General features: G+C 36.1%; 1 protein-coding gene across 1 annotated transcript in view; it reads right to left on the bottom strand.

The window, feature by feature from the left end:
• cep170bb (centrosomal protein 170Bb) overlaps positions 1–9,488 on the bottom strand; it is a 28,172-nt gene extending 18,684 nt beyond the window's left edge. Inside the window, exons 1-5 of the mRNA XM_056445595.1 lie at positions 9,340–9,488; positions 6,850–6,985; positions 3,272–3,361; positions 339–417; positions 6–64 (exon numbers count right to left, since the gene is read on the bottom strand). Of these exons, the coding sequence (XP_056301570.1) occupies positions 6–64; positions 339–417; positions 3,272–3,361; positions 6,850–6,954 (333 nt within the window). The 5' untranslated portion in view covers positions 6,955–6,985; positions 9,340–9,488. The remainder of the gene's footprint in view (positions 1–5; positions 65–338; positions 418–3,271; positions 3,362–6,849; positions 6,986–9,339) is intronic.
• Between the last annotated feature and the right edge of the window lie 5,219 nt (positions 9,489–14,707).

Here is a 14,707-nt window from a genome sequence, read left to right as displayed (position 1 = left end):
CATACCTTGAGTGCTTCCTCAGGGACTTTATGTTGACTCCTCTCAAGAATATACACATGTGAATGTGCACTAATGTTAAGTTCAAACATTACAGCTTAGATGTATGCAAATCTTAAGAACGTCATATGCAAGAACGGACAGAAAGGAATGATTTATGGCAGGTTCATTTTAAATTGTATTAAATCATAATAATATACAGTATCAATGCCCAAACTTGGTCATAATTTATTTTAAAAATCTTCAAAAGGACGTACCGAGAATGCCTAAAACATCAGCAGACTAAATGAAAAAGTCTCACACTTGATGCCGATGAAAAGCTCACCAGAAAAAAAGGATATCATATCCGAAACGAACAATGTCTGACAGCTTGAGCGTTATATATGTTTGGTCGGGAATTCTCAAGTCATTGACAAAAGTCTGAAAAACAAATGAAGATATTGTAGTAAATTAGTCAATGTTATGCTATACATTTCCTACTTTCAACAAATAATTTAAAAAATAAAAGTAAATAGGAGGGATTATGTACCCAAAAATGTGTTGTGAAATTTGCTGCTATCTAAGGTAGTGGTTTGAACTACAGTAGTTTGAATTGAGCACTCAGTGAAATGTTTATATGAAAGAAACTGAATTTCTTGGCAAAAAATAAATAATGCATTCCACAGTAATGAGTTACTGTATTCTAGTTACATTTTTTGGGAATGCAATAATGTAAGGAATTACATTTTAAATATGTGTAATTTGATTACAGTGGGAAGGACGAGCAAATCTGTATTCCAGATTTCACGTATTTTGGATTTCACATAATTTGAACATTTACATTTTGTCTCTACAACCGCAGACATAGTATGTGTTTTTCCAACTATGGATGTCAATGGTTAAAGGTATCCAGTTTTCTTCAAAATGTATTCTTTTGTGTTCAAAAGAACAAAGTCAAACAGGTCTGGAACAAGTGAAGATTAAGTAAATGATGAGAGAATTTTAAGTTTTGGCCGAACTATCTCTTTAAATGTTTTGAATTTGTCAAGCAGTTGTGTTAAACCTATTGTAATGTTTTTCAGTGAATATTAAAATACTGAAAGAGCTGCAGTTTATTTTGTATTTTTTATATGTTTTAAAAGTAGCTTAAAAGTAAAGTAATTAGATATCTGATTACTTTTTACATGAAGTAATTAGTAATGTTATCAAATTACAATTTTCCAGTAGTAATCAGTAATTTGTAATCTATTACTTTTTAACTTACACGATACTGAAATGAAATTCTAGATGGCACATGCTGATAGGTTATTCTGTCATTTCCTTGACTTGTTCTAAATCAGTTTAAGTTTCTTTTTTGTTCTGCTGAACTCAAATTATATATATATATATAATTGGAATCTGATTGGCTGATAGCCATACGATATTCTGCATTATTGTACAGCCTCCTCACCCCTCTGTATTACTCCGACCACATAGAGTGACAGCAGATCAATAAACTCACTACAGTTTGACAAATATTGCAGCTGTTGGACAACATAATGCACTTTTGAGGCTTTTTTAAGCAAGAATGTAGTTGTTTAGATTGCAACTTTGCAGTTTGTTTATAAGGATTTTAAATATTTATAATTTCTGAGATTTATAATTTTCTGAGAATTTCAGCGTGGTGGCATCCATCAGCCACTCATTGAGCAGAGCAAAGACGGTTGACGTTGTCCATCCACAAGATGGCGACAGCATAATAAGCCCTTGGAGGAGAAAATATCAACGTATTTTCAAACTACAGCTGATTAAAACATTATAAAATTGGTGAGTGACATTCTAAGTCGATCTCTCTCTTTTTTATGTTGCAGTGTTTTATTTATACCATAGTAATTGTAGTGTATTGAGTGTGAGATGGGACTCATATCAAAAATGTATGTATTTTGAGTTTGCAACTCTTTGTATAACCCTGAGTAACTTTTTGGTTTGCCATCTGTTTGTTTCTAATGAGTCTCCTGTTTTCATTACTGCAGACTAGTTCAGTAAACAGAAAGAAGAAATGCCCACGTGTTTGACATTTTTCCCTACCGCAAACGCAATAGTAATCTAGTAGTGTTTGCATCGCTTTGGCTTTTTCAGGGTTAATTATTGTGATATCCCAATTGCAACAGAAAAATACTGGGAAATGTCTCTAGACTGACTAATCTAAAAATGTCAGCAAAATAACCTGTTTTGTCATCACTTTAGAAAGTACGCAACAGAATCATTAAAATACTAGCTCTAAAATGACAGTGAATTAGTAACTGGTTCTGCTGTTTTAGTTCAGCTGCAGATGTAAAGGAACAATAGAAAGTAGTTCCTCATACAATCATTTTTCTGTGTTTGATTTTCTTTTCTATCTACATGATTATGCCGTCAAACTGTTGTATAAACGCAATATCACATGATATGTATGTGTGTGTGCAGGGGCGTAGCAACCGCGGGGGACTGGGGGGGGATACATCCCCCTCACTTTTAGAGACAGACCATTTAGAAACAGGTGGTTAATAATTATATGAATGTATGATCTCATACAGCCGTCCCCCCCATTTTTAAAATGTCCGCTACGTCCCTGTGTGTGTGCGTATACAGTTGAAGTCAGAATTATTAGCCCCCCTTCTAATTTTTTTTTCTTTTTTAAATATTTCCCAAATGATGTTTAACAGATTCAGGAAATTTTCAGTTTGTCTGATAATATTATTTCTTCTGGAGAAAGTCTTATTTGTTTTATTTCGGCTAAAATAAAAGCAGTTTTTAATTGTTTAAAAACCATTTTAAGGTCAATATTATTAGCCCCTTTAAGCTGTATTTGTTTCGATAGTCTACAGAACAACCCATCGTTTTACAATAACTTGCCTAATTACCCTAACCTGCCTAGTTAACCTAATTAACCTAGTTAAGCCTGTAAATGTCACTTTAAGCTGTATAGAAGTGTATTGAAAAATATCTAGTCAAATATTATTTACTGTCATCATGGCAAAGATAAAATAAATCAGTTATTAGAAATGTGTTAAAACTATTATGTTCAGAAATTTGTTGAACAAATCTTCTCTCCTAAAAAAAGTCAGTGACACCTTGAATGGCTTGAGGGAAAGAAATAATTTTCATTTTTGGGTGAACTATCCCTTTAACTAATTGAGAAAGATAGTTATTTAAGTGATCAATGCTCTTGCAGTAAGTCTGCAACAGTCTCCAGATGTCAGTGTGTTTTACTACTTCCCAATATTTTCAAAACAAAGAGAATCTCAATTGTATTTCACAGTATTTTAAAGCTTACCCCGTTCAAACTTCCAAGGTCCTTGACGAGGTGCTCATCTGTGGCAGGGTTATAGTTGATAACAGCATGCTGTTTATCTACACTCCGAGACTAAAGGAGTAAAAAACATTAAACATACCAGTGTTGAACACAAAAAATACAATTCTTTCATAAATCTTTAATTCTCAGCATTTTATTTGTGTTTATTTTATAATTAAAACATGTTGGCAAAAAAATCCAAATGCACTCTTTTTATTTTTGCATGTATATAGCAGTGCTTGATATAAACAATGTATCTGTGCACTTCGTTATTTTGTACAAATTGATTTGCCCCCTTATAATCTTTAACCAACGAGGAGGAGCTGACCTCTAGTGAGCTGTTTTTTTTGTGTCCACCTACCCCACACCTAACCCCAAATCTCAAACCCAAGCTACAGTGCAGCAAGGAGGAGCAGGAACTCAAGCTCCTCCTCACTAGAGCTGAAACTCTTCCTCGTTGGAGCTCAGCTCTGCCCATGTGGCTCTGCGGTGAGTACCACTTGTAATCTTTAATCAAATAACATGATCTTCTCTCCCTCCTCAGAACAACTTTTCTTTACTTCTGGTCACATGAAATGCCTGTAGGGCAGGTCTATCTTTTTCGTTTCTGACCTGCCTTCATCGGAGGCAATTGTTTGAACAAACATAATATAATTTAATCTGTAAAATTTGGCTCATTCTGTCAAAGCATTTTGAACCAGAGTGTGCCAATGGTGATTCAGGTGGATCGTAATCCTCCATAATGGAATCCAAAAACTCCTCTGTTTTGTTAACAATACATATTCCAATGTTCCTATTGGTTCCCAATTCCATACTGATTTTAAGTGTTTGTCAGTTGACCCCTCCATCCTAATTTTGACTCTAAATAAATCAAGTAATTTCTAAGGCATTTTAGATATCGTATATGCAAGATTTGTTTGATCCAACTTTGTGGGATGATTCATAAATTAAAAATAATTTGTTGAAATATTTTAATACATATGTGGGACATTTTAATGTAATTTAAGCAGAATTCATAATTTACAATAATCATAATTATAATAATTTTATTTCATTCTTATGTCACACAGGTATATTATTGTCAATAGCCAATAATACATTATTACATCAACATTTTTATTTTATGCCAAAAATTATAAAAAATTAAGCAAGGACCATCTTCCATGAAGATACTTTCCAAATTTCTTACAATATGAACAGTTCAAATGCAAAAACCTCTAAGTGCTATCAAAATGAACATTTTTCAGCCTCTTATGTTTATGTCAAGTTATGTCTCAAACTAAAGTTATGTATTAAAATACATAAACTACATTTTTGACAAATTTTTCCGTATTTCTTGAACCCTCAGATTCCAGATATTCAAATAGTTGTATCTTGTCCAAATATTGATAAAAGACTGATACAAAATCCATTGTATTACCAAAATATATGCAATAATTGAATTATTATAAATAAAAATGCTATTATTATAAAAAATAATGCACAGTGAGGGTGAGGCGATAAAGCAGAATACAACATAATTCTAAAAATATATCAAATGTCATGCATAGTTCTTAAGTAAATGTTAATGGAAAGTTACATGACACTGATTTTTTATTTAAATGCTGACTGTTGTTTTCCACTGTTTTACCACATATTTTAGTGTTTATATTAAATATTTAACATATTTTTATTTTAAAATAATGCATTTAAGAAGTTAGGGGATTATATCTGCCAGAGTTGTTCTGCGTTTTCCCCCCCATTACATTTTTACCTGGCACATGGCAGTCAAATGTGCTATCATAATTGTATTCACAAAGGGTGGTCATACACTTTGACATCTTTGCAATATAGCAAGGTATCGACTCACATTGTAAGGGATAATTGCATGAAATATAAATTCAAAGCTCAGGATTCATATGCTCACTCTATACAAACTGACTGCTCATCAGTGACTTGACTGCTCAGTGTGCTCACACTGTTCCTTTGAAGCAAAATGTGTATTTACACCACCCAGTGGGGAAAGAGTGTAAAGCTATGTGGAAAGGTAGAAATTTAAAACCTCAACAAATTACTTTTCCCTAATCAGATCTGTATCTCACAAAAATATGAACAGAATGTCAGACACTTTTAACTAGTTCTGTGCATCCTAGAATTAATTCATTATTATTGCATTAGTGAACCCGGAAGTGTATGTGTCTGTTTAGGTGTTTGTGCTGTAGGCTGTAGCTTCAATCTTTTTGTTTTGTTTTTATTTCAAGTTACTTTCACATCCTGAACATACACTCATCGGCCACTTTATTAGGTACACCTTACAAGTACTTGGTTGGCCCCCCTTTTGCCTTCAGAACTGCCTTAATCCTTCATGGTAGAGATTCAACAAAATACTGGAAATATTCCTCAGAGATTTTGGTCCATATTGGCATAATAGCATCACGCGGTTGCTGCAAGTTTGTCGGCTGCGCATCCATTATGCACATCTGCCGTTTCAACACATCCCAAAGGTGCTCTATTGGATTGATTTCTGGTGACTGTGGAGGCCATTTGAGTACAGTGAACTCATTGTCATTTTCAAGAAACCAGTCTGAGATTATTCACGCTTTATGACATGGCACGTTATCCTGCTGGAAGTAGCCATAAGAGGATGGGTACACTGTGGTCATAAAGGGATGGACATGGTCAGGAACAATACTCAGGTAGGCTGTGGCATTGAAACAGTGCTCATTTGGTGTGCCAAGTGTCCCAAAGTGTGCCAAGAAAATTTCCCTCACAGCATTACACTATCGCCATCAGCCTGATCCATGCTTTCTTATTGTTGACGCCAAATTTTGACCCGACCATCCAAATGTCGCAGCAGAAGTCGAGACTCATTAGACCAGGCAACGTTTTGTCCAATCTTCTTTTGTCCAATTTTGGTGAGCCTGTGCAAATTGTACCCTCAGTTTCCTGTTTTTAGCTGACAGGAGTGGCACCCAGTGTGGTTTTCTGCTGCTGTAGCCCATCCGTCTCAAGGTTCGACATGTTGTGCGTTCAGAGATGCTCTTCTGCAGACTAACGTGTGGTTTCATTGAGTTACTGTTACCTTTCTATCAGCTGTAACCAGTCTGGCCATTCTCCTCTGACCTCTGGCAACAAGGCATTTCCGCCCACAGAACTGCAGCAACTTAATAGTAAATAGTTAATCTGTAAACCCTAGAGAGGGTTGTGCATGAAAATCCCAGTAGATGAGGAGTTTCTGAAATACTCAGACCAGCCCGTCTGGCACCAACAACCGTGTTCAAAGTCACTTAAATAACCTTTCTTCCAGTTGGACAAGTGTACCTAATAAAGTGGCTGGTGAGTGTATCTCTGACATGCATAATGAAGACCCTTCTGTCTGAAATCAGTATGTCATTTTTTTCAGAAAATGTTCACTGTTTTCTTATAAGAGTACACACATTGATAGGTAAGAGCAACATAGCTGATACTGAAAACTGAGAAAGAAAACTGGGGGCAGGGTTGGAGAAGGGTCAATTCCTAGTGCATTCACAAGTCTAGATGGAATCTGAAATGTCAAGGGAAGGGCAAAAGGTAGTGCCTACCTGCAGCATGAGCTCACAGTCCTCCCGGCCAACAAAGATCATTTCCCGAGGCAGACGGTGACGAGTACCAGAACTGCTGACCAGAAACCACGATGTCACACTCATCTTTGTTTCTCAAAGAAATCTCTTTCGCATCCTGTAACATAAAAAAAACCAAATGTTTGTATGGGAGTAATGTGGATTTTATTTAACTTTTTCATACCAGAATAAGAACACATTAAATTTAACCCATTTGTCGAATTATATGTTTACGATGGCAATTTGTATTTACTAAATGCAGGCAGTTTAAAGAACAGGAAGAGGGTTAAATGGAGGGGGTTCTAGGAGTGGATAAATGGTATTATAGTTATATAATTATTAAACTAATATATACTGAGGCTTCAAAATAAGCACACACCATCCCTTAAGGTCAGGTTATTTTAATAAAATTAATTTAATAAGGTTTATTCATAGCAGAGTGTCTTCCACTTTGCTGTATTTTATTTGTGTTGTATCCATTTAAAAGCTTATTTAAAAGCCTTTTTTTTGTCACCAACGACTCCCCCCAGCCCCCCACACACACCCCTTGAACTAAAGATTTGTCTGTCTGACAAATTGCTTTGATACCCTACTGAAAATCCATCTTAAACCAGCCTAGGCTGGTCGGCTGGTTTTAGCTGGTCGACCAGCCTGGTTTTGGATGGGTTTTGGCCATTTCCAGGCTGGTTTCCAGTCATTTCCAGCCTGGTCTTAGCTGGTCAGGCTGAAAAATGACCAGCTAAAACCAGCTTGACCACCTAGCCAGGCTGGGAGCCCAGCCAAAACCAGCTATGTCCAGCTTAAACCAGGCTGGTCAAGCTGGTTTTAGGCGGATTTAGCTGGTCATTTTGCAGCCTGACCAGCTTGACCAGGCTGGAAATGGCTGGAAACCAGCCTGGAAATGGCCAAAACCCCTCTAAAACCAGGCTGGTCAACCAGCTAAAACCAGCCAACCAGCCTAGGCTGGTTTAAGATGGATTTTTTAGCAAGGTATTTAATATTTTACTTCACATAAGAAGATAATTCAAGATAATGGCAGTTTATTCTCTATTTTTTGTTTGCTAGGGTACTTTTGCAATTTTTTACTTTTAACTAAAAGTATATTCTACTTTTAGTTGATAAAGGTTTTCATTCTGTATCTGTACTTTGGTTTGAGTATCATTTTACAGCACTGACTGCAGTATAGGCCTACTGCAAATTGACAAAGCTTACACTGCTAAAATGCAGCAATATAATGATTGACAGTTAGCCTTAAAGTTAAATACAGTAATTCTACAGCAACCTACTCCTAAATGTAAATCACAGAAATAGAATAACTACTTTAAGCTCACAGTATAGAGCTCTCATTTAACAAATTATTAAAGGTAAAATGATTACTGTGGAAATAAACATACAAAAACTTCACGTGAAAGTAGTGCAACTATTGGCCAGCAATACTGTAAATGAACATTGTGTTATGGAAGACATAATAGGTCAATTTGATTAAATAGGAAATTCTGCTTTTTACTGTAATGAAAATATTTTGACTTGTGGAATTTGAAACGAGCTGGTACACTGCAATCTGCTAATGTATGTAAAGACATTACCAAGTACTTAATTATAGTTCTCACCACTGTGCACTTCATGTACTATAACTATAAACACTGAATTTCAGCTGATATTCTTCACAAAATGGATGCTTATCCGTTGCGTATTTGCTGACAGCGCTTTAAATAATCCAGCTGTCTAGACGGGATGGGAATGACATTTTTCGGAGGACATAATTTTCTTGTGTCCTCCGAAAATGTAGCAGATTTACAATAGCTAAAAGAGATAAAAGAAAGAGCCGAGAACTATGAACTGCAGCTGGATGTGTTGACAGATGAATTTGGGCATGGCATCTGATTTTTCAACCGGCCTGCACAAATCATTCATAATTCGTAAAAATTACATCATGCACACGCAATTTGTGGTTTTAAAGGTAGCCATAGTGAAAAGGCATTCGAATAGTTTTGTGCATTTTTTTGTATTGTATTCGCAATATATATTTGCTAAATATTGTATTCCTAATAAATTAGGCCTATGTCTCCTCAATGGGAGCATCATAAGCAAGCATTGGTTTGATGATGGAGTGATCTGTTGTCGCACCGGAGAGACGCCTACTGCTTCTCTCTCCCTTCCTTATTCACATCGAACATAAACGCTGAGTGTGACATCAGCATACAATATTCGCATTCACACACGTTTTGCCATATTGATTATGATGGCTATATTTGTTTGCGAACAAAATTTCGATCTGAATTTATTGGCGTAGCCTAATTTTATCAAACTACTCGTTACTTTGTAGGCTCTGTCACAATGACGAATTCGTCATGACACGAAGCAAAACATAATCCCCGTCTACAATACAAATTCGGACAAACGTAGCGCGCATCTGGCTTTTTATCTAGTCTACAGCCTCTGATGATGCTGAATAGTATTCTCCGAGCTTACCTACAGACGCACTGATCTCTCCCAAAGAAACCAATGAAACGTGTTCTTCTTGCTTTCCGCAATATCTACGATATAATATTATATGCGCATCCTCAGCCACAAGATGTTATTCTATGAAATCCAGTTAAAAGGTCGTAGGCTCGTCAGTGTTGTGGCTCTGTGAAGACTACACCCTCTCGCGTTAGACAGATCATGCTGTCAAGGCATCTGCGTCCAGCGCCGCCACCGGTGCTTGTGTAAGCTGCAGCAGAATACTGCAACACCAGCAGCAAACGTTCGAGAGTGGGTTCATAATGATGACATTATTTTCACTCGCTCAAGATATACAGTTACAAATATATTCAACCCCCTTGCAAAATATTTTAATATTTCCTTCTTCAGTTAATCGTGCAATTTCTCTAGATTATAGCATGTAGCAATAATTGTTTGAATTTATTCCATAGACCACAAACCTTGTCCCCACAGCCATGTACAATCGAAAGGTGCTTTTATTTTGAGGTCACAACCGATTTTCTACCATTCAAAATACAATCATGTATTCAAAACAATCAAATATATAAAGTAAATGACATTAAAAAAGAAAATACGAAATTAATATTTTTTTAAATATTGAATGAAAGTAGCTGTGCCCTGGAGTACTTGTCTCTGGTGGTACTGCTTAACAAAGCCTATATTTTAGAATAAAAAACCAATCTAGCTACATAACTAGAGTTACATAATTTTCTTATTCTTAATTCCTGAAGATCTAAGTCCATTGTAACCCCACTGTCATTTTTCAGTTATTAGAAATTTGACATATTTCTCTTGATTTTATATGAAGCCTTTAGTTGGTGCCACTGGTGCGACCTCATTCATTGTTAAAGAATTGTAAAAAAAAAAACTAGAATATAAATGGATTAATCTTCTCAATTTGGCGAGTTAAATCATGATTGTCAACATGTGGTTGCATACCTTTTATTCATTCATTCATTCATTTTCTTTTCAGCTTAGTCCCTTTATTAATCCGGGGTCACCACAGCTGAATGAACCGTCAACTTATTCAACATGTTTTACGCAGCAAATGCCCTTCCAGCTGCAACCCATCACTGGAAAACACCCATACGCACTCATTCAAACACTCGCAAACAGTACGGCCAATTTAGCTTATCCAATTCACCTGTACCGCATGTCTTTGGACTGTGGGGGAAACCGGAGCACCCGGAGGAAACCCAGGCAAAACGTGCAGACTCCACACAGAAATGCCAACTCACCCAGCCGGGGCTCCAACCAGCAGCCTTCTTGCTGTGAGGCAATTGTGCTACCCACTGCACCACCATGCTGCCTGCATACCTTTCAGCAGACATTAGAAGCAGCAAGAAGGTCGCTGGTTCAAGCCTCGGCTGGGTCAGTTGGCGTTTCTGTGTGGAGTTTGCATGTTCTCCCTGCGTTCGCGTGGGTTTCCTCCGAGTGCTCTGGTTTCCCCACAGTCCAAAGACATGCGGTACAGGTGAATTGGGTAAGCTAAATTGTCCATAGTGTATGAGTGTATGGATGTTTTCCAGAGATGGGTTGCGGCTCGAAGGGCATCCACTGCGTAAAACATATGCTGGATAAGTTGGTGGTTCATTCTGCTGTGGCGATTCTGGAATAATAAAGGGACTAAGCTGAAAAGCAAATGAATGAATGAATAAAGTCAAAAAGATAATGATTAATGTGATTTAAGTTTAAATGTTAAAAAGTAAATCAATGATTAGAAATTTTGACAAACAAATTGCGCACGTTTCTGAAGAATGACCCTAATGTGAAAGCTCAGCCAAACGCATCAGTAAATTATAATTTTGTGTCATATCTGAAAACATAAAGTGCATAACAAACAGAGATATGTTATTTAAACATTCCACACACACATGCACACTTACACGACTATGTTACTAAGAGGACGCTATCTTTCGCTCTATACTGGCCAAGAGGGGACCAGGGTTTCTGCTCATTTTAAAGAAATAAAAATCAACTACAACAATTTCTTTTAGGTCAGTTTTAATAATATAACTTTTTTAAACACATTGCCTAGTGAGGAACTCCAGCTCTGAGTGATATCTACCCTGGGTTCAAATTATGGAGGGAGTGGGGTCATACCATTACGAATGCATATTGATGCCCAGCATGCTCATTATGCAGGAAAATATTCTGCAGACTCTCTGAACTGAACCAGCAGATCTGTCTTACCGATTGATACCGTAAGTGTTCAAAAGACACTTTTCTTGAAAAGCACGTGTTTTTATCTCTAACCCCAAATCAGAAAAATTTGAGACAGTATGGAAAACACAAATTAATGATTGATAAATTTACTTTGACTTGTATTTCATTGCAGACAATACAACAAACGTCATTTAATGTGTTCCTTGTGATTTTTATTGTTGTTTATTTCCTATTTATATTTGTTTAAATAAACATATTTACATTTTGGCTCTTGTAACACATTTAAAAAAAATGTTGGGACAGGAGCAGCTAAGGGCTAGCAATCAGGTAAATTGGTTAAATAATGATGTCATGTGAAAAAAAGTGATGTCAACAGGTGATTGTAATTATTATATGGCAAATTAAATTTTTACAAATTTTCATGCAGGCTCCCATGTAGCACATTGTGCAATGGAGAAGACAAATTCCACCAGCCTGGAATAAGCCTAGATATTGATAAATGGGTAAAATGTTAATGGTTACTTTCAAACTTGTTATTATGAGATACCAATGGATTTTTATTTGATTTATTTGCTTATTTCTGATTTTCAGGTTTAGCAGGCCATCTATAAAACAGGAGCCAACATATATTCCAATATGTCTATGTAAGTTTGTTCACATGTTCAAGTACAATGTGTCACAGCAATAACATTTTGTGAGCTGTTTTTCTTTCATTTTAGGTGTATAGAATTGTGGAGTATGGACCTGGTGGGCAAATTTACCAAAAACGACAAGAGCAATGAATACATTTGTTTCCTTGTCAATTGTCATACCAAATGATCTGAGGCCTATTTAATTCCCAACAAATCAGCTGCAGTTGTGTCTCGCTGTATTATTAATTTTTTTATAGGTTTGGGGGACCAAAGAGGATCCTAACTGACCAAGGCACAGATTTTTTGAATTAGGTTTGCAACTTTTTTTAATCAATTACATTCTGAAAATAAGTATAAATATTTTGTGCAAATTAGAATTATACAATCCTTACATATGTTTTGCAAATAGATCAACAAAGATCTATGTGCCTTCGTCTGTGAGAAACTAAGCATCTGTGTCCCATACCATCCACAAACTACTGGCCTTGTGGAAAAACTAAATGAAACCATCCTGAGGTGAGTTGGCATTGTGGGAATGCAATATTAATGTTACATTGATTGTCTCTACTCTAGAGCCTTGTGTAAACTTGTGGATGAGCAAAGTCTCTGCTGACAATTAGGTACTCTCAATTTTTCATGATGTTTGGCATTGAGGCACAATATCCTTTTGAGGTGCCCCAGTTAGCAAAATTCATGTGGCTCAAATCCGGCCCACACCAGACACTTACATCCGGCCCACATACCGCATGGAATGATGGCACTTGGGCGGTATGCTCCTGTTTGCCAGATCTGGGCCACAATTAAACCAGAGCAATAACACACATCAGCCAGAATGCAACCAAATGAACCAGAACTGATCCTATTCTGGGCCACAGTTTGCTTTTATTCAAACCCAGATCTGGCCTACACCAGATACCTGCATCCAGACCACATACTGAATAGAATGATGGCTGTAGGGTTGTCCATTTCTGTTTGCCAGATCTGGGTCACAATTTAGCTACACTATAAAACTTTGCTGTAAAAAACAGCGACATTCTACAGTAAAATTCTGTATTTTCACTAAAACAGTGATATTCTGTAAAAAAAAAAAAAAACTGCATTCTGGGTAATGTTGTTTCTGAGAAAGTAGTAAACTGTAAGTTTACAGACACTGATGAACACCTGGGCCCTGTTTCAGAAAGGAGCTTAAGTGAAAAGAGTATGTTAACCCTGAAATGAGAGAAACTCTGGGTTTTCTGTTTCAAAATGGCAGGTTTGTCAAACTCGAGAAAGCAGGGTAAGTCAAGCCTGGTCAGGAGCAGGTTTTATTCCCTAAACTCAGAGTTTCTATCGGTCTCCTCCCCTTTTTTAAAGACGTTGCGGTATTTCTTGCCTTAACCTTACGTTTCCACCCACCTATTTTAACGCTCATTTTGGATATGTGCATAAAAAACTATTGATGGAAACGTCATGATGCCCAGAACTTTTGAAAATACGCATAAAAAACATATGCGCATAACTGAGTAGGATACATTTTTATTTGGTAAGAAAAGATGCGCATAAACTGAGATGAAAACACTTTTACAAATTCCAGTATGTGCATTAAAAAAAGGTTTGTTATAAGAGATCATATGATGATGAAAATGTGTGCGAATGGACAAACCAGCAGGCTAAGTCCATTGTAAAACATCCTAAATGTTGTTTTGGTCATTCTAAAATGCCACAGTTTCAGTATTAATGTTATAATATTATTAATGACCTCCAGAGCGTCTAAAGCATGTCAAGAGCGTCTGTTCTCCGCATCTGATGGCTTCAAACACCACCACGCATTCATTGTGTGTCAACATTGTCTTCTGAGGCGCAAGTACATTTTTTAAATAAAGAAAAGATTCACGCAGCTTCTTCTACCGCAGTAAATTTAGTTTTTACTGTTGATATTTGGTGCCAGTTAATCACGAAGTGACTGTTCTCTTTGATTTATTGGACAGAAATGCTTTATTTGCATATGTTTTATGCGTTATTCCAGGTTTGCACATAAACTTAATCAATATTTTAGATCAAAACATAGCTATTGCCTACATTTCAGTCACACAAAAAACAAAGTCACGTATGAGAATGGCTTGTCCTTTTTTAATAAATAGTTAGCGTAAATTCACAGACCTTCGACATGTAACTAGATTAATGGGATTATTATTTGTTCTGAAAACAATTTTTTAGTTCTGCTTACATTCTAAATGTCATATCAACCTCTATCACTTGATCAATAAAAAAGGCAGACACACAAGTGCACTTTTAAATCTATTAAAACTGATCAACATGTATAAAAAAGTGAGAACCTTAAATTAAACATTTCCACTAAACATTAAGCTAAGGTTATATGCAATTTATTAGGTTTATTAGGTTATATGCAAAACATATTCTTGTTTTGTCAAATTTGTTGTAGAAACTATGCAGTAGCCTATTTTATGTCATTTAATGCAATTACATCTGAGATAACTTCAAATTTACAGCCAATTCCCCACTTTTTCAAGTTTAAAGTTAATAAATGTCACACATTACATTACTTTTTTATACTTAAT

This window comes from Danio aesculapii, chromosome 20, assembly GCF_903798145.1.
Source record: "Danio aesculapii chromosome 20, fDanAes4.1, whole genome shotgun sequence".
In the NCBI taxonomy this organism is placed as follows: Eukaryota; Metazoa; Chordata; class Actinopteri; order Cypriniformes; family Danionidae; genus Danio; species Danio aesculapii.
The sequence above is the reverse complement of the archived record's forward strand: the minus strand, read 5'-3'. Positions and strand labels throughout refer to the sequence as shown.